Source organism: Nicotiana tabacum, chromosome 5 (genome assembly GCF_000715075.1).
Source record: "Nicotiana tabacum cultivar K326 chromosome 5, ASM71507v2, whole genome shotgun sequence".
Lineage (NCBI taxonomy): Eukaryota > Viridiplantae > Streptophyta > Magnoliopsida > Solanales > Solanaceae > Nicotiana > Nicotiana tabacum.
The window spans coordinates 125,655,088-125,675,946 of record NC_134084.1 but is presented as its reverse complement, the minus strand read 5'-3'; the positions used below and the strand labels follow the sequence as shown (position 1 = coordinate 125,675,946).

Sequence of the window (20,859 nt, the reverse complement as noted above, 5' to 3'; positions counted from 1 at the left end):
CCCACCGCTAGAGGATTAAGTTAGACAAGAATGAAAGTAGAGGGATCAATTTGGCCTTTATACTTGAACCGTTAAAAAAAGGACTTATTTGATTACTTGGTATGGTAACGACAACAACGGTGTACGACATTGGCAGCCGTCAGTAACTTCTGTTTTTTTTTCAAGTGACTTATAGGCGTTGTAAATTACTCCCCTATTTCCAAGTGTATTACTGCCGTATTGCCATGTCTAGGTACCATCTGTTTAGTAGCAATATTACTGTTGACATGTTTTAGTAACAATATTAAGGCTTAAAGTACCCAACGATTTAAGGACGCAGACACAATTATTTGATATAGTAATTTATAGGCAACAATAAATTACTAAGTTACTAATTGTTCATGGCGTAAATTGATCAGGTCCTAAGTCGTAATTTGGCGTAAATTGATCAGGTCCTAAGTCGTAATTTGCTCCAGTATTCCATGGTAGTAGTAAATTACTAAGTAACTGAAGGCTGCCAAAACTAATACCAACATGCCGTAAAATTATTGTTTACAGAATAATCAGGCACTATGTCCTAAATTTCAACATTAGCTTAATTTCTCCAATTTTTCTCTGTGATAATGCCCCCATTCTCGAGAATTTTCTGTAATAGCCTCTTGACCACCAACAAATGGATTTTGTCTTACAAATTCTTGCACATGATCAGCTTCCACCAATTTTTCCAAATAAACTCTTATGCTACCTCCTGTACCTGTTCACCATTCCCCATGACATGTAATGAATTTGAATAGAAACTGCTGAAGTATTTAAGACAATAAATTGAATTTCTTACCTAAACAATTATCGCTCCTGTGTCTTCCATGGTATGAATGAGGAAATATCGCAGTATGTGCCTATATTAGACAATAACACAAACAAGAAATAATACGTAAAGAGTAATTAGCAAGTTCAACAAACAACACGGATCAGTGTAGCAAATCGACATAAGACATCAGCAAACCCCCACCATTTTCCTTTCCAAACCTCCACATAAGAGCCAATTCAACATGCCTTACACAATATATCATTGAAGAAAATGAATAACTCGAGCCCATAAACTTTCTGGATTGAGGAATGCCATATAAGGAGAGTCATCAACCAACAAAGTGTTGGATGCGACATACTCAGTATGGGTTCTCCACACTTTCTTCTATTTTTGTACACTCCTCTTGACACTACAAAACAGTCCTTTGAAATATGAGGATCTTAAGAAACCAAACATATACCGTAAAGAAGTTCACTTACCCAAGTAAATAGACAGTTTTTAGTTATCTCAGTATAAATTCCCGTGTCACACAGTACACTATCAAAATTTGTCCTGCAAAATTACAACATCCAAGTATAAACTGAAGTGCTTTAGCCATCTGGAGTCAATAAAGTTGCAGAATAGAAGCTCGAAGGTTACCGCGTCCTAGAAGTCCAAATGGCGATTTTAAAATTTTCAAAGCAAAACTTCAAAAATTCATCGCAAGAGGGTCTTTGTAAAGCTGGTAAAAAGCAGGCCAATTAGATGCAGATATTTTTATCTTAAGTTCAAAAGCATTAAAAAGAAATTTTTTGTTACCTTTGAGTGTACCTTGTAACGAAACTATTTCCGCTAAAATACCATTTACATCCAAAATAAGAAGCTTTTTACTTGGCTTGATCCTAAGTATATCCACCGCTGGATATTCGTTTATTCTCCAGTTCATATAACAAGACGGATCGTGCTATTCTAACAGTCTCTTGAAGAAAAAAAAACCATTAATAGGAAATAGATTTTTTTTTTGGATAAAGGTAACAATGTATTCATCAGTACTAAAGATGTGTTGGCCAACCATATTAAAGCAAAATACAAGTGTCTTACCTATACAACACTTGCAAGGATCCTAAGAGGTCTAGTATAGCTTCAGACTCTTCTACAAACTATAAAAAACATCCACATGTTGTTTGAAAGATGTTTCAGCTATCACGTGGATGTTTCAAATATTCTGTGGAAGATTTTTGAAAGATGTTTCAAACATCATGCGGATATGTTTCAAACATCCTGTGGATGTGTCAAAGATGTTTCAAACATTAAACATCTATCAGAATGAGCCTTACCAGACGATCTTTGACATGAAATGGATCAGGCCTGTCTTTTTCTAATTTTTCAAATAGCCACCTCTTCATCCTCAGTAATGTCCTCTCTTTTGGATAGTCTTTTGGCCGCAATTGAGGTATGACTTCAAATGCCCAAGCCTACATTATGTGATAAAAAAGTAAATAGAAAATTATATAAATAAAACTAAAATAGAAATAATGAACAAGATTTATTTAGTTACCATGAAAGCCCAAGGAAATCCGTAGAGGTTATACGAGTCACCCTTAGATTGTTGACGCTCTTTCATATCTTTCATAAGATAATCAACTGTCAACCTGAAACAATTTCGGCTCCATGGATAATTGTAGAAAGCCTCTTCTGTGGAGGCCAATCTGACGGTAGCTTCGGACACACCACATTTCGAATCCTTTGCCAATAAAATACAATGGACAAACCAAATCAAGCATAATGCATACTTGTATTTTTTTTTATTTTTTTTTGGATTCACATTTGATAAACTCAAACACTATTTTACCAGTCACAGACCTCTTTCCTTTAGCAATAAGTTTCCGCAACTCTTCACCATCAAGAAGGTACTTTTGAAGCTTCGAATTCGTGTAAGAATGTCCACAGTTGAGTCCAGTCATTATGGCGAACTCACGAAGACCGAAGTAAACTGGTAATCTTTTATAATCAAACCATAACTCCTGGGTCTTCTCACACAATACTCTACGGAGTAGAAGAGCATGCACTATAGATGCTTGAAATAGTGGCCTCTCAGGCAAATCCAAAATGCCGGAAAGGACTACTCCTAAACTTATTTTTGAGGCCCTCATCCTGCAACAACTTTCGGAACTCCCCCATACCTGCTAATCCTAATAAGGATCTCACAGTGATCTTCTTGTTGAAGGTCTCATTATCATCTAAAAATGTCTTGTACTTTAAGGGTGGAAGTTCCGATCGAAGCTTTAAAATTTCAACCTCGCAACTGTCAAACTCATCCTCAGGCATCTCATCCTATACATGATTTAAAGGTGTTGATTAATCAAAGGCACAATAATAGTTGATTTAATAATTAAAAAGATGAAACATCCTAGGAAATATTTCAAACATCCAGAGAGATGTTTGAAACATATTAAGCTTACCTCAACAGATTGAGAAGGTGCATTATCATTCTTTCTCTTTTTTCTTCTTTTTGTCGCTGCCTCTTTTTCTTTTTCTTCTTCTTCTCTTGAAGCTTTTTCTTCAGTATTTGCTACGGATGCTTCATCATCAATATCTGTCTCCTCTTCTCCTTCATCAACTGTTGTCTCCTCCTTTTCCTCTTCTTTTTCTTTCTCTATTTCCTCTTCTCTAGCATTCCCTCCTAGTACATTCTCTGTTTCCTTTGTATTCTCTTTCTCAATTTCCTGTTCATTTTCTTTCTCTTTTTCTTCTTCTCCAGCATTCTCTCCTTCTACTACTTCTACTACCTGAAGAGGTTTGGCTTCCACTTCAGCTACAATTGATTTTTGTAGCTCATCCTCCTGAGATGTCTTAATTCTTTTGATAGATCTTTTGGAAGGAGATTTATCTCTTCCTCCTCCACCTGTCTTTGACACACATCCCTTTGCCATTTTATCTGCACACACAAACAACGACCATCAATAAAATAAACAAATAATTTGTTCCTAACACATAAAAAAACAAAACTATAAATATTCAAGTATTCTTTGGTGTAAAATCTCAGTGAGATGTTTGAAGCCTCATATAAGATGTTTCAAACATCTTCATCTCTAATGGTGTTGCATTGAATGGTCATACAAGATTGAGCTTAAGAGGTAAAATCAATTTTCTGCCATCTATAAATGCTAACCAAGATATAGTAATTTAAGTTTCTAGCTAGTTAGATGGAGTTTGAAAGCAAGCTAGCAATGTTCATATTATAATTCTCCAAACTTCTTTATCTATACGTCTCTATCAATGATTTTATTAATCGCTAAAATAATCAACTATCACATTGTGATAATCAGGTATCTTTTGGTGAAACATCTCATAGATTGTTAAACATCTTATATGAAGCTTCAAACATCTTAATGAGATGTTTCAAACACTCAGCTCAAAATATCATTAACAAAACTAGATAAATATTGCAAATAACTTCACAACATACAACAACAACACGAATATTTAACAAAATCTTAAGATGTTTCAAACACTCAACTGACAAAATAGAGCAATATCGCTGTTTCAACATCACACAACTAATTTTATGGGCATGTGGAACAACCACATCAATGGCTACAATTAAACAACATAAAAATACCAAATTTTCGGTCAAAAATATCAACTACATGTTAAATATAGTAATAAACTTGTTTCCATTTGTCCACATTTGTTTAGATTTGTTTACATTAATTTAATGTTTTCATACACATAGTTAGAAAAGAGTGAGGTGTGGACACGTGTGAATTTGTGTGAACTAGTGTAGGCATGTATGGACTAGTGTGTACATGTGTGGACTTAATTAATATGTGCACATGAAGTTTAGGCTAGATACATGTAGGAGTTCTACTATAAATACCCATGTATGCTAGCCATTTGGAGTAAGTGAAGTTGAATAGAAATCATCCTTTCCTCCACCTCTTTAATAGCGAGTTTTTGAGTGTTTGTTTAGTTGTCTTGCTCTCCCAAAAATTTCTAACATTTGGTATCAAAGTCGGTGTGTTGAGAGACAACCAAACTTGGAGAAAAGATGACAAACACTAATGGAACACCATTCCAAGTTCCTATGCTCACAAAAGAGAACTAAGAGACTTGGTGTATTCAAATGAAAGCCTTGCTTGGTGCCTATGATGTTTGGGAACCGGTAGAGTCTGGAGTTGATGAAGCGGAAGATGTCGCAGCCACAAATAAGAAAGATCAAAAGGCACTCACTCTCATCCATCAAGGTTTGGATGACAAGATGTTCGAGAAGGTTGCAAATGCGACAACCTCCAAGCAAGCATGGGACATTCTTCAAACTTCCTTTAAGGTTTGGACAAAGTGAAAAAGGTTCGTCTCCAGACCTTAAGAGGAGAGTTTGAATCATTGCATATGAAAGAAAATGGATCTGCTTCAGATTACATTTCAAGAGTTTTGGATATTGTCAATCAAATGAAAAGATATGGTGAAGAGTTGAAGGATGATAGGGTCGTTGCAAAAATACTACGATCCCTAGAATTGTTGTTGCTATTGAAGAGTCCAAAGACTTGGACACCATGACCATAGATGAACTTTCGAGTTCTTTGCAAGCCCATGAAGAAAAATTGAAGAAACCGAAAGAAGAATCGATTGAAAAGGCGTTGCAAGCAAAACTTTCCTTCAAGGAGAAAAATGAAAAGCGTGGTTCGCAGCAAAGAGGTCGTGGTAGAGGAGGAAGAGGTGGTAGTCAACCACCAAATAGAGACAATAGAAGCCAAGACTATAGTCAAAGAAGAAGTTGTGGAAGAGGCAAAGAATGGAGACAAAATCAAGGAAGGTATGACAAATCGAATGTTGAATGTTATACTTGTCATAAATTTGGACATTTTTCCTGGGAATGTAACGATAATTCGGAGGAGAAAAACAACTTTGTGGAAAGAAAAAATGAAGATGAAGATGCAACTCTACTTCTTGCATGCAAAGGAGAAGAAAGTGTGGAAAAGAACAAATGGTACCTTGACTCCGGTGCAAGTAGTCATATTTGTAGAAAGAAAAACTTATTTGTGGAGCTCAAGGAGCTGAATGGTGGCCCAATCACTTTTGGAGACTCTTCACGAGTTCAAATCAAAGGAAAAGGTACGATTTTAATTCGCTTAAAAGATGGAAGTCATCCATTAATCTCCAATGTTTTGTATGTGCCGGAGATGAAAAGTAATATTTTAAATTTGGGACAACTTTTGGAGAAAAATTATGACATTCATTTGAAAGACAAAAAGTTGTATATGAGAGATGAAAAGGGAAGATTGTTAGCCAAAGTACCTGTGGCTAATAATAAAATGTTCATCTTATATCTTCAAAATGATGTTCCGAGGTGCTTGCTTTCATGTGCCAAAGATTCATCTTGGCTTTGGCATATGAGATTTGGTCACTTGAATTTTGATAGCCTAAGGTTGATGAAGAAGGAAAGCATGGTGAATGGATTGCCAACAATTGATCATCCCAACCAACTTTGTGAAGGATGTCTCTTTGGAAAGCAAGCAAGGAAAAGCTTTCCTAAGGAGTCTTTAACAAGAGCTAGATGCCCTCTCGAGTTAATTCACATGGATGTGTGCGGACCTATCAAGCCATCTTCACTTGGTAAAAGTAATTATTTTTTACTTTTCATTGATGATTTTTCTCGAAAAACTTGGATTTATTTTTTGAAGGCAAAATCGGAGGTGTTTGAAACCTTCAAAAAGTTTAAAAGCATGGTGGAGAAGCAAAGTGGCTATCAAATTAAGTCACTTAGGTCCGATAATGGTGGAGAATTCACTTCAAATGAATTCAAGATTTTATGTGAGAAAAATGGAATTCGTCATTACTTGACAGTTCCGAGATCACCACAGCAAAATGGCGTCGTGGAGAGAAAGAATCGAACTATTCTCAACATGGCGAGGAGTATGTTGAAGAGCAAAAATATGCCAAAAGAGTTCTGGGCTGAAGCTGTTGCTTGTGCGGTGTACTTATCAAATCGGTGTCACACCAAAAGTGTTCGTGGAAAACACCACAAGAGGCATGGAGCGGTTTCAAGCCAAAAGTTGCTCATTTGCGAGTTTTTGGGAGCATCGCATATGCACATGTATTAGATGAGAAGAGGTCTAAGCTTGATGACAAAAGTGAGAGGTATGTCTTCATTGGCTATGATCAAAGTTCTAAAGGTTATAAATTGTATAACCCAAAAAATGACAAGGTCACCATCAGTAGAGATGTTGAGTTTGATGAAGAAAATGCTTGGGAGTGGAAATCTAAAGAGCAAGAATACTCTTTTAGTCCATTCTTTGAAGATGATGAAGAAGAAGATGGGGAGCAGGCTATCACACCACCTTCAACACCTCCGCCACAAGATCAAGAAGTTGGGGAATCAAGCTCAAGTTTAAGTAAAGCACCTCACAGGAGTAGAAGTCTCTGTGACTTGTATGAAATCATGGAAGTGGTAAGAAATAACTTGTATGATTTTTCTCATTTTTGTTTGCCGGTGGACAGTGAGCCTCTAAGCTTTGAAGATGCTTGCCAAAATTCCAAATGGAGGGATGCAATGGATGAAGAAATCAAAGCTATAAAAAAGAATGATACATGGGAGTTGGTCACACTTCCAAAAGGCAAAAGCACCATTGGAGTCAAATGGGTGTACAAGCTAAAGAAGAATTCCAAGGGAGAAATAGAAAGGTACAAAACAAGATTGGTAGCTAAAGGCTACAAGCAAAAGGCCGGTATCGACTATGATGAAGTATTTGCGCCGGTTGCTCGTTTAGAAACAATTCGCTTTGTCATTGCTTTGGCGGCACAAAATCAATGGAAAATCCATCAAATGGATGTGAAGTCGGCTTTCTTGAATGGCGTATTGGAGGAAGAGGTCTATATTGATCAACCTTCGGGATATAAGGTTGAAGGACAAGAAGATAAAGTCTTGAAATTAAAGAAAGCTTTGTATGGGTTGAAGCAAGCCCTGCGAGCTTGAAATAGTAGAATTGACAAATATTTCCAAGCAAATGGTTTTTCTAAGTGTCCACATAAACATGCCCTCTATGTAAAGATTGCTAAAAATGGTGACATCTTACTTGCTTGCTTGTATGTAGATGACTTGATATTTACAGGAAATAATCCAAAGATGTTTGAAGAATTCAAGAAAGCAATGGCTAGGGAATTTGAGATGACGGACATTGGCCTAATGTCCTACTATCTTGAAATAGGAAGGATGTCATTTTTATTTCTCAAGGAGAGTATGCAAAGGAAATTCTCAAGAAATTTGAGATGGAGAATTGCAATCCCATAAGCACCCCCGTTGAATGTGGAGTTAAAATATCCAAGCATGTAGATGGAGTCAATCCCACATTTTTCAAGAGTCTTATTAGAAGCTTAAGGTATCTGTCATGTACAAGGCCGGATATTCTTTTTGGAGTTGAACTCCTGAGTCGCTTTATGGAAACTCCTACTACCTCGCACTTAAAGGTAGCCAAAAGAATACTTCGGTACATCAAAGGTACACTTGATTATGGAATTCTTTATTCATCTTCTAAAGAATCCAAGTTCGTGGGATATTGTGATAGTGACTGGGCTGGTGATATTTGTGAGAAGGCACAGGAGAAAATATGATATATTGATATTGTGTGTGATGCAATACAAGAGGTGCTATTTATAGCTACTCTATACAAAGGGGATACTACTCCTATTCCAATGTGGAACAATTACATAGTTATCTCTAACACTCCCCCTCAAGCCGGAGCATATAAATCATATGTACCGAGTTTGTTACATATATAATCAATGAGAGGACTAGTGATGGACTTGGTGAAAATATCTGCAAGTTGATCATTCGATCTCACAAACTTCGTAGTAATATCTCCTGAGAGTATCTTTTCTCTGACGAAGTGACAATCAATCTCAATGTGTTTAGTTCTCTCATGAAACACCGGATTTGATGCAATATGAAGTGCAGCTTGATTATCGCACACAAGTTCCATCCGACTGATTTCACCAAATTTCAACTCCTTGAGCAATTGTTTGGTCCAGACTAGTTCACATGTTGCCATAGCCATTGCTCGGTATTCTGCTTCTGCACTAGACCGAGCAACTACATTCTATTTCTTACTTTTCCAGGACACCAAATTTCCTCCTACTAAAACACAATATCCTGACGTAGAACGTCTATCAGAAGGTGATCCTGCCCAATCAGCATCCGAGTACCCAACGATCTGCTCATGACCTCGATCCTCAAACAGTAATCCTTTACCTGGAGCCGATTTTATATACCGGATAATGCGGACAACTGCATCCCAATGACTATCACAGGGAGAATTCATAAACTGACTTACAACACTCACAGGATAAGAAATGTCGGGCCTAGTCACTGTGAGATAATTTAATTTACCAATCAGCCTCCTATAGCTTGCAGGATCGCTAAGCGGCTCCCCCTGTCCAGGCAGAAGTTTAGAATTCGGATCCATCGGCGTGTCAACAGGTCTGCAACCTGTCATCCCTGTTTCCTCAAGAATGTCTAACACATATTTCCTTTGAGAAATAACAATACCTGAGCTAGATTGAGCAACCTCAATACCTAGAAAGTACTTCAATCTGCCTAGATCCTTAGTTTGAAAGTGCTGGAAGAGATGCTGCTTCAGATTAGTAATACCATCCTGATCATTGCCCCTAATAACAATATCATCAACATAGACTACCAGATAAATACATAAACTTGAAGCAGAGTGGCAATAAAACACAGAGTGATCAGCTTCACTACGAGTCATGTCAAACTCCTGATAACCGTGCTGAACTTACCAAACCAGGCTCGAGGAGACTGCTTTAGACCATAAAGTGACCGACGCAAGCGACATACAAGGCCACGAGACTCCCCCTGAGCAATAAAACCAGGTGGTTGCTCCATATAAACCTCATCCTCAAGATCACCATGAAGAAAGGCATTCTTAATGTCCAACTGATAGAGGGGCCAATGACGAACTGCAGCCATGGATAGAAAAAGGCGAACTGATGCCACTTTAGCCACTGGAGAGAAGGTATCACTGTAATCTAGCCCAAATATTTGAGTGTATCCTTTGGCAACAAGACGTGCCTTAAGTCGATCAATCTGGCCATCGGGACCAACTTTGACTGCATAAACCCAACGACAACCAACGGTAGATTTACCTGAAGGAAGAGGAACAAGCTCTCATGTACCACTTGTACCTGACCCAAGTAAGTAGACATATCTAATTCTTGCTTCTTTAAGTTTGTCATCCGTGATATCACATCATAGAAGCGAGATATATCATTAGTGTATAACGTACGAGCCTTTGCCCAAACCAAATAACATGTCTGGAATGGCCGAAACAAAGGCATCAACTTAGAATCAATAGAACACCACAAGATGCTACATAATTGAGCATCAATTTTTGCCCAAAGCGCTATCGCCTTTTCATCTCCTTCGCTAGACTGTTTAATCAGATGATCTTGCACACCTTGACCTTTACACCACAACTCGACAGATGAAGCCCAAGCTAAGTAGTTTGAACCTCCCATTAAAGGTTCTGAGGTAATCATAACATTAGAGTTTCCCGAACTCATGCTTTTAGACCCAAAAACATCAATTCCCAGTCTAGTACTCTTGGACCATGGGTCATGGACTCAGGCGCTTCTGATCATATCTCTGGTAATAAATCACTTTTGTCGAATATTGTATATTCACAGTCTCTTCCTACTGTTACTTTAGCCAATGGATGTCAAACTAAGGCACAAGGAGTTGGACAAGCCAACCCATTGTCTTCTATCACCCTAGATTCCGTTCTTTATGTTCCTGGTTGTCCTTTTAGTCTTGCATCTGTTAGTCGTTTGACTCGTGCCCTCAATTGTGGTATATATTTTATTGATGATTCTTTTATTATGCAGGACCGCAGTACGGGACGGACAATTGGTACAGGTCATGAATCAGAAGGTCTTTACTACCTTAACTCGCTCAGTCCTTCCACAACATGTCTAGTTACAGATCCTCCAGATCTAATCCACAGACGTTTAGGACATCCGAGTTTATCCAAACTTCAAAAGATGGTGCCTAGTTTATCCAGTTTGTCTAGATTAGATTGTGAGTCGTGTCAGCTTGGGAAACATACCCGAGCTTCCTTTACGCGTAGTGTTGAGAGTCATGCAGAGTCTGTTTTCTCCTTGGTTCATTCTGATATATGGGGTCCTAGTAGAGTCAGTTCAACCTTGGGATTTCGTTATTTTGTTAGCTTTATTGATGATTACTCAAGATGTACTTGGCTTTTCTTAATGAAAGATCGTTCTGAGTTATTCTCTATATTCCCGAGTTTTTGTGCTGAAATCAAAAACCAATTTGGTGTCTCTATCCGCATTTTTCGCAGTGATAATGCCTTAGAATATGTATCTTCTCAGTTTCAGCAGTTTATGTCTTCTCATGGAATTATTCATCAGACATCATGTAAATTATTACCAAATAAGAGAAATAATCAACTGTAATCCACTGAAAATAGAGTAAGGAACACTGAACCAGAATAGTAAACTACTGTAGCAGTTGGAAAGTTACTGTTACAGCCGGAAAATATTCAAAGTGGTCGGAATGAAATAAAAACAGTAGGGGTAGGATCGGAATTACCAGAAGACCCAACTGTTCTGAAGGAACTTTTTCAAAAAATGGCCGGAAGTCAACTTTTTGAAATCACTATTCACGCCGGAAAAATAAAAAAGTGGTCGGAATTTGGTGTAACCTGGATGGGTAGGCTCGGAATTGCAAGGGAAACAATTCTACGGACAGCTACAGTACCGCCGGAGATTTTCACTCGAATTTGGTCGCCGAACAGTGACTACTCTTGTGGTAGTGTTGGATTTTGTGCACAACACAGACCGAGACAAAGCAGACGCAAAACAACTTTGAAAGTCGCCGGAAAAAAGGGGTTCCGGTGACTGATTTTACTTCCCGGAATCGCTGGAATTTATGCACAGCGATAAATCTCTCACGATAGCTCTGATACCATGTGAGAAGACACGGGAGAAAATATGATATATTGATATTGTGTGTGATGCAATACAAGAGGTGCTATTTATAGCTACTCTATACAAAGGGGATACTACTCCTATTCCAATGTGGGACAATTACATAGTTATCTCTAACAATATTGATGATCGGAAAAGTACTACTGGGTTTGTTTTCTTTCTTGGAAATTCCGCATTTACATGGAATTCTAAGAAGCAACCAATTGTGACTTTGTCAACTTGTGAAGCGGAGTATGTAGCAGCTTGTTCGCGTGTTTGCCATGCAATTTGGCTAAGGAGCTTGTTGGAAGAACTTCACCAACCACAGAAGGATGCTACAAAGATTTTTGTTGACAACAAATCGGCTATAGATTTAGCCAAGAACCCGGTATTTCATGAAAGAAGCAAGCATATCGATACGAGATATTATTTTATTAGAGCATGTGAAGTCTGGAGATCAAATTGCGGATATTTTCACCAAGCCTTTGAAGATTGACGCCTTTCAAAAGTTAAGGATGGCGCTTGGAGTAATGAAACAAGTTTAAGGGGGGATGTTAAAAATAGTAATAAACTTGTTTCCATTTGTCCACATTTGTTTAGATTTGTTTACATTAATTAAATGTTTTCATACATATAGTTAGAAAAGAGTAAGGTGTGGACATGTGTGAATTTGTGTGAACTAGTGTAGGCATGTATGGACTAGTGTGTACATGTGTGGACTTAATTAATATGTACACATGAAGTTTAGGCTAGATACACGTAGGAGCTCTACTATAAATACCCATGTATGCTAGCCATTTGGAGTAAGTGAAGTTGAATAGAAATCATCCTTTCCTCCACCTCTTTAATAATGAGTTTTTGAGTGTTTGTTTAGTTGTCTTGCTCTCCCAAAAATTTCTAACACTACACAACAACTCTAGAAATTAGGCACAAAAACTACACAACAACAAGAAGATACAAAAACACCTAAAAAATTCAATTTAGGGTTGAAATAACAAGTTTAGGGTTTATCAATATGGTAGAAAAAAGAAAAAAAAAACATCCCTTGATGATGGAATCTCGACTTCAAAGCAAATTTGAACGAAATAAAGCCGATTTTTGGAGCCCTATAGTACTCTTGAATTTGAGAGAAAAGTTGGAAATAGTTTGGGGAAAAATCGTGTCTGGTTTTGAAAAGGGGGGAAGAAAGAGAAAAGTTGGAAAAGTTAGATTAGAAGATGGTTTATTTTTTATTTTTTAGTATTTTAAATTTTACCCCAAACTTTTTTATTTCTAATTTGACCTAGACCACCCCTAATCATTCTTAATTAGTCAGCCTTTTGTTAATAAAAAATGGTGTCCCAAATACTTACACAACACTTGAAATGTCTTTTTTCACACATTTTCCCCATTAAAGTATGTCTAACCACTCTTCCTGAAAGAGGGAAAAATTAAAAATACAAATAAAAGGTGGTAGGGGAGATAGTCTATTAAACAAGGAGAAAAGATGTGATACCCTTGCTGACTCTAAAGAAAGCTTCCAGTTCCTTTGCTTTAATCTCCTCAGGAGCCGAACAGGAACATCTGTAAACAAAAATGTTGGCAGAAAATGGGTAAGATAACTGCATCCTTTCTTCATATCTTATTTCGTCAATAAGTACACACCGGTAGAGGTTTATATCAGTTTGCAGAGCCCCCGCTAACACATATAAAAAAAAAGGTGAAATATCTCGGAGCGATGCATCAGAACATGGCATCTTGGACAACTAAACGTGCTTAAAAGAAATTAAAGGTCTAACACCAACTTGCTCCAGTTAGCTAAGCTTGCCAATGATATGAGAAGCCAAAAAGGAAAAAAGAAAATTCCACATAAAATGTTTAATCCACATTTTTCTTAATTGAGATGGGTTCAATGCTGAGTTCTGGTTTACCTATTAAGAAACTTCACCATATGGGCAAGAAGCAAAACATTTCTTTATTTCAGCAATGTGATATTTATAAGTGAGAATCATATAACAAGCTTAAATAGTAACAATCCAAAATGGAAGATTACAAACCTATTTGAGTCCCAGATGTTGTCTGAACAAGTCCACTTAGGAGGAAGGAGAACATGCATGGGAAATTTACGCCACTTGGAGCAGCTGTCACATTGAGCCCATTGTTCCTGGTCCCTGTACAAAGGGTACTACAACCACTTAACAATCATCATAGCTCATTGAACTCCACAAACAAAAATTCTTGCAGTTTCTAGCAGTGAAATAAGAAGCAGCAAATTCACTCATTTTCTATAACGGCAGCTTTGATATGAAGCAAAAGCATAGGCAAATATTATTGAAAAAGCACATAGTTTCTGTCCTTGATCTTTTCAGATTCTACATCCTCCAATGCACGTGAAAAAAAAAATAGACAAACAATGAGGCTAAATGTAATGGTATAATGAGAAAACTTTCTGAACGTTGAAAAAACTTTTCTTAATAGTCAAGAGTCTTTGCCTTACCCAGAAGGCCGGGAAGCAAATATTGTCTGCTTTCCAAAGACTGGTGGTTCCTATAGTTAAAAGAAAGCATTATAGTTTTCAATTACTAATCTCTATCATGATGGAAAGGAAATGAAGAAACATCAAACGGGAAGAAACAAAATTTGTGTGATACAATGTACATTGAGTTGGCTTACATCATACGCCTCAAATTCACAGTCCTCAATCACAAGAATAGTCGGCTGGGTAGTTGGAGGTGGATGGATCAATTCTTGTGATTCTTCCCACGTGATTCTAAGCTCCATGGTATCATCAGCATGTATGAGAAGCCTCTTATTTTTAGACCCGATGTTTGTAGTCTTTTTCTTCTCTGAAACCGGGACTTGCCGGTGCACAAAATCAGCACTGGTCCTGCCTCCATTCTTTCCATGTTTTGCCAAAACAAAGAGAGTTTGCATAAAGGAAAAAGTAGAACCAATGCAGCAAGCATGTTGTGTTACTAGCTTTCTCAAAATACCTAAAAGGCTAAACTAGCTACTCACATTAAGGCTTTCAGTTAAGCCAGTAAATGAAGTATCTGCGGAGCCACTACCATCGGGGAGGTGTGAGGACTGAGGATCCTGTGATTGCGTATTGACAAGAGGAGATATATTCATTAAGATAATAACAGAAGGAAACTGAGTACGGCAAGCAAATTATCTTTAACTAACCTGTGTCTCAACACTGTTTGTTGCCTTCCGAAAGCCCATAACAAGCTTTCTTTCAGGATCAATTCAACTGAATGTCACTGAAATAAAATACCACAATTAGTTGTTATAATTAGAAATCACTAATTCCAAGTACACGGTCTACTGGTGAGTCTAATGAAGAATCAACGATCATGTAAATAAAGGCATAGAGCAATTTGTGCCAAATATGATGCATCTGACAGATGTACCAAATCGACAGATCTCATATTATTATCTCCATTTTTATCTGTTGAAAAACAATCAACTTCATCTATTTTTAACATAAGTGGAACCAAAGCATGATAAGATGTAGTGAACACTAGCAGGATATATTATCACCAGATTATCCCTGATTTTGGAAGAGGAAAAAAAGGGATAAAAGAAGAATAATATTCAAGAAGAAGCATTTAAGGAGGTTATATCAAGTGCAGCATCATTGATGTACAACAAAAGAAGGTAACCTTGCAGCAGAATCGAAACTAAGGAGGAAAAAGGACATAAAAGAAACTCTGACACTTACAACATCAAATGAAGAAACTTACCAGTATCACCAGCTTGCAATTGCATGTTTTGTATGCAAGGAGTGACAGCCTCCAGAACATACATCTGACTGTTGTTATTTGGCCAAAATCTGAACTGAAATATCCACTCTTTACCTTTTATATCCTGAATCCTTATTGGCAGACCGTCTGATTGGTTGATAGGAGGAAAGTATGCCTGCAGAGGATTTAGAATTCAGAAAGCGCAAAAAAGGTGTGTCCAAATCTAACCATTAGCAACCTTAAAGGTGAGAGACAAGATATATTATCCCTCCTTTACCTCAAAACAATTTTCCTACTTTGCTTCCCGGAGGTCAAAGGAAATGATCTTTCAACTAAAAGATTTTTAAGTAGATATTTTTTTTGATAATGTAAGAGATATTATAAATGGCATCACGAAGATGCAAAAATATAGATACAAAAGATTTGTTAGCTCCAGTACAAAGAGTCCTATACTAATGTTAAAGAGCTAACAAAGTCCAAAAAATTGTCAGGGGAGTTTACAGGTGTTAAGGTACTCCAACTGTACAAAAGTAAAAGACATTTAGCCTTAAGGAAGTGGTTTGGAGTTGCTATTCCATCAAAACATCTCCTATTCCTCTCATTCCAAATACACCAAAAAATACAGAAAGGGATTAGTTTCCAGATTTTCTTGATGGTTGTACCAACTTTCCAACTATTCCAGTTCAAAAAGGCTTCCTTTAAACTTCCAGGCATTGTCCCAGTCCATTCCAAAAAGAGACAAAAACATGTTCCATAGATCTGCTGAAACTGGGCAGTGTAGTAGAAGGTGCCTGGTTGTTTCTTCATTTTGCATGCACATGTGGCATCTATTTGCCAAGTGGAAAGATCTTCTAGCTAAGTTGTCTTGGGTCAAACATGCTTCATAAAGTGCAATCCAACCGAAACAAATCACCTTTGGGGGTGCTTTTGTTCTCCATATAAGCTTCCAAGGCCAGTTGTCCACCATTTCATTCTGAGCGCAATAGAATAAGTACCCTGATTTAACTGAGTATTGGCCATCTGGTTCTACCTCCCATCTCAAAGTGTCAGCTGCTTGGTGATTATAGGTGATGCTTCCCAATCTAGCCATCAAGTTGAGTAGCTCTTCGATTTCCCAGTCTTGCATGTTTCTTCTGAAGATTGGGTTCCAAGAGTTTCCTTCTCTGTAATGGGATATGAGAGAGTCCTGGTTGGTAGATATAAGGAATAGGTTGGGATATTCCTCCTGCAATGGTATGGCGTAGCCATTTATCTTTCCAGCATTCCCAAATCTGAGGCTGCAATTTCTGAAGAACTCTTCCCATAATTTGCTGATGTTCTTCCAAGGACCAACACCATGTGGTGCTCTTGAGGTTCTGGTACACCAGTGATCGAGTGATCCATGTTTTGCAGTCACTACTTCCTTCCATAATGCTGGCCCTTCTTGACTATATCTCCATAACCATTTCAACAGCATACATTTATTATGGACAGCTAAGTTTCTGATGCCTAGACCACCCATAGTGTTAGGCTGTGTGACCTTGGCCCACTTAACCAGATGAAACTTGTGATCTTCACTATTACCTTTCCAAAGGAAGTTTCTGCTTAACCTATCCAAATGTTGTAGTGATTTCTTAGGAATACTGAATAGAGACATAGTATAGGTTGGGATACTGTCCAAGACACTACTGATGAGTGCCACCCTGCCTCCCATGGATAAATACTGTACTTGCCAAGCTGCCAGCTTCTTCTCAACCTTTTCAATGATACCATTCCACACTTCAGAGGATTTGAACTTTGCACCCAATGGGAGGCCCAGGTAAGTGGCTGGGAAGGATCCTGTGCTGCAACAAAGAATTCCTGCTAGATTCTCCAAATTGTCCACTGTGTTGACAGGATAAATTATGCTTTTCAGCATATTAATGTGAAGTCCTGACAGTATCTGAAACATAGTAAGTGTTAGATTCAGGTGTAGCACCTGAGATTCCTCTGCTCCACAGAATATAAGGGTATCATCTGCGTAAAGCAAATGAGAGACAGTGATGACATTCCCTGGAGCTCTCCCCACATCAAACCCTCTTATCCATTGAAGGTTTTTTGCTTTGTCCAGCATCTGGCTTAGGCCTTCCATGGCCAAAATGAATAGAAAAGGGAGAGAGGATCCCCTTGCCCGAGTCCGTTTTTGGGGGGAGAAGAAACCGACTGGGCGTGAGTTTATCAAAATTGAGTACTTGACAGTTTTGATATCAGAATTGTACTTGCCAGCGTGAGATGAGATAATGCCAATTGAGTTGGTCAAATGCCTTTTCTATATCCAGCTTGCAGAGAATACCAGATTCACCACTCTTCAACCTCCAATCTAGTACTTCATTTGCAATTAAGGAAGCATCTGTGATTTGCCTCCCTTTTATGAATGCATTCTGGTGCCCGGAGATGAGCTTCCCAATCGCCTTTTTGATCCTCTCTGCTAGTAGCTTTGCAGTGATTTTGTAGACACTACCAATGAGGCTTATTGGTCTGAAATCCTTAAGTTCAATGGCTCCTTTCTTTTTGGGGATAAGAGCAATGAATGAGGCATTGCTAGACTTAACCATATGGCAATTCTGATGAAAATGATTCATGGAATTTATTACATCAGCCTTGATGATCTCCCAGGCCTTCTGATAAAATGCCATGGTGTAACCATCATGTCCAGGTGCCTTATCAGGGGCACAAGACCTGATAGTTTCCAGAATTTCTTCCTCCTCAAGTGGCTTCTCCAGCTCCCTACTGTCCTCCTCTGTGATGGTGCTCAAATTTTCAAAATCTGCTGTGGGCCTCCAATGTTCATTCTCTGTGTAAAGTTTTCCATAGAAGTCTAGGATTTCCCGTCTGATATGCTCCTTCTTTTCAATGACTTCATTCCCAATTTTGAGTTTGCTGATGTGATTGTACCTCTTATTAGAGTTTGCTATTTTTTGGAAGTATTTTGTGTTTCTATCTCCTTCTTTAAGCCATAAACACCTGGATTTCTGCCTCCATGAGGTTTCTTCGGCCTTTGCAATTCTTTTGATCTCCATCTTTAGATCTAGCATCTTAGTAAGCTCAGCTAATGATAAAGTTCTTGTTTCAGAAGCTTGCTCCAATTGCATTAGTTCATCAAGAGCTTTGCTTTTTTTTTTTGAGAAGGAAGAGCTTTGCTTTTCATCACTTCAATCTTCCCAAAAACTTCCTTATTCCAGATTGAGATATCTTTCTTGAGAAGCTTCAATTTCTGCACTAAAACGAAGTCAGGGCTCCCATTGACTGAGTAGCTATTCCACCAATCTTTGACATTCTCAAGGAAACCCTCAGCATGAAGCCACATGTTCTCAAACTTGAAGTAGGAAGTGTTAGGTTCCCAGTCTCCATTCTCTAGTAGGAAGGGCCTGTGATCAGATATCACCTTTGGTAGTGCCAGTTGTTTTACTGCCTTGAAGCTTTCATTCCATTCTTGGGAGATCAAGAATTTGTCTATTCTTGAAGCTTGGTCTGAATTTTCCCCTCTAGCCCAGGTGTAGATTGCCCCATGGAGTGGAAGATCAATTATCCCCAAGTCCTCTATTGCTTCAGAGAAATCTTTCATTGCCTTGGACCTACGTGTGCAATTTAGCCTTTCACTTTCCCTTCTACAAACATTGAAGTCTCCACCTACTACCCAAGACTCATCCCAGAGGCCCCTAACTGCAGCTAACTCTTGCCAAAAATCCTCCCTTTCTGGATTAGAATGGGGACCATACACCCCAGTGAAAGCCCATCGAAAGTTCTCCTGTGTACTTTCTAGGAAACATAAGAGGGTGTAAACGCCCTGTTGCACTTCAGTGCAGTTCCAATTCCTTTTATCCCACATAATTACCATTCCTCCTCTAGTTCTAATAGACTTAAGTTCTGCCCAACCTAACCATCTATTGCCCCAAACTTGATAGGTTAGCATTGATGTCCAGTCCTCAATTTTGGTTTCTTGAAGGCATATGATATCTACTTTCCAGCCACTAATGAGAGATTTTATTGTTTCCTTTTTTTCACTTTCATTTAACCCCCGCACATTCCAACTGAGAATTTTTATGTTCATTTAGGAGGAGTTTTGCAGTACCTGTCCCCTTCTCGGTTGTATCCACCCTCGTAGTTGATCAAACATTTGAGTTTTCCCAACTCCTTTTCTGTTTTTGATTTTGTTTTCCCATTTGATTTACTTCCTGACTCTTTTTGTTGCAGCTGAAATCTCCTTCGTTGCTCCATCCTCATTATCATTTCTAACAGCTCATGCTCGAACCCGATGACGTTGATTCCAAATGCTTTGCATGCCTTTGTCATGTGAATTTTGGTCCACTGTGAAGTCTCAATCACTTCCGGGGTGTGAATTGAGTGGGAAGAAGAGCCTTCCTCATGCCATGGAAGTGAGAGAGTTTCGTTGAAAGAGTGGGAGGAGCAATCAGTATCATAGTGGCTTACCAAAGATCTCTCTGGTGTTGGCTGAAGTTTTCGAAGTAGGGAGACAATTCTTTGTGAAGGTTCCGCTTCATCATCTGCTTCCGATTGAGAATGTACCATTTTTTCCGGCAAGGAGGTACTTTCGAGCTGCTGTGTTGGTCGGACAGAAGGAGCAGATGGAAACAGAGGTTCTAGATTTGGGAAAGTGTTATCTTCTGGTCTGCACATGAATTAAGAGGATTTGGCATTGCATAACAATTTAGTCCTAATTGGCAGAAGATAGCTTATCTTTTAGCATTTGGCACAAATAACCTAAATTTAACATTTAATGATTTCTCTGTGTTCTAATGGTCCAACCATTATCCTAAAAATAGACTTTTATTTTCTTTTTGTTAGAATTCGAAAATCTTTCAAGAATTTTTCCCAAATCTCTACAATCTTTTTTCTAGGTTTTTAAATTATTTCTCACAAGCATTAAAAATTATAAATATAGTTTGTATATCATAGTGTATATCCAAGTGTATAACACAAATAAATTTTATTTTTTGTATATCATACTGTATAACATGTTAAATAACGTGTATACCAATATATACATTACAACTTTATTTTTCTTCTTTGTGTATATCAAAAATTTATTTTCCTTCGATAGTTGTCTATAATTTATTATTATCTTTGTATCCAAGTGTATCACAAAAAACTAATTATATTATTTGTATATCACACTGTATAATACATAATAAAACGTGTATATCAAAATATATATCACAAATTTATTATCCTTCTTTGTGTATATTAAAATGTATATCAAAAATTACTTTCCTTCCTGCATATACCAATGTATAATATATAATTTCTTATGAATACATATATATTATGTATGTATGTATGTATGTATGTATGTATGTTTGGACCTCGAAGAATTGTATGCACATATTAATT

The 20,859-nt window shown here is 37.8% G+C and overlaps 1 protein-coding gene across 2 annotated transcripts; it reads right to left on the bottom strand.

Annotated features, from left to right (window-relative positions):
* Window positions 1–475: 475 nt before the first annotated feature.
* Window positions 476–20,384, bottom strand: LOC107781482 (uncharacterized). Of its 2 annotated transcripts, XM_075254028.1 has the most exons (16): window positions 16,152–20,145; window positions 15,490–15,664; window positions 14,930–15,006; window positions 14,762–14,839; window positions 14,417–14,641; window positions 14,241–14,290; window positions 13,801–13,914; window positions 13,260–13,327; window positions 3,229–3,704; window positions 2,630–3,100; window positions 2,325–2,510; window positions 1,586–2,241; window positions 1,427–1,508; window positions 1,267–1,339; window positions 815–875; window positions 476–733 (listed from the first exon to the last, which is right to left on the bottom strand). In XM_075254028.1, exons 3-10 carry the CDS (start codon window positions 14,966–14,968, stop codon window positions 2,861–2,863), a joined length of 1,290 nt encoding a protein of 429 aa, XP_075110129.1. In that variant the 5' UTR covers window positions 14,969–15,006; window positions 15,490–15,664; window positions 16,152–20,145; the 3' UTR covers window positions 476–733; window positions 815–875; window positions 1,267–1,339; window positions 1,427–1,508; window positions 1,586–2,241; window positions 2,325–2,510; window positions 2,630–2,860. The 2 variants fall into 2 exon arrangements, with proteins under 2 accessions (XP_075110129.1, XP_075110130.1); XM_075254029.1 differs by having other exon boundaries at window positions 1,427–2,241; window positions 19,580–20,384.
* Between the last annotated feature and the right edge of the window lie 475 nt (window positions 20,385–20,859).

What these genes read in the sequence shown, in the direction of transcription:
- LOC107781482 (XM_075254029.1), bottom strand. Translation starts at nt 14,968, where the DNA reads ATGGGCTTTCGGAAGGCAACAAACAGTGTTGAGACACAG. An exon ending in GTGAATTTGAGGCGTATGAT is followed by an intron (nt 14,291 to 14,416) that starts GTAAGCCAACTC and finishes TTTTAACTATAG; the next exon opens with GAACCACCAGTCTTTGGAAA. An exon ending in CACCTTCTCAATCTGTTGAG is followed by an intron (nt 3,101 to 3,228) that starts GTAAGCTTAATA and finishes AATCATGTATAG; the next exon opens with GATGAGATGCCTGAGGATGA.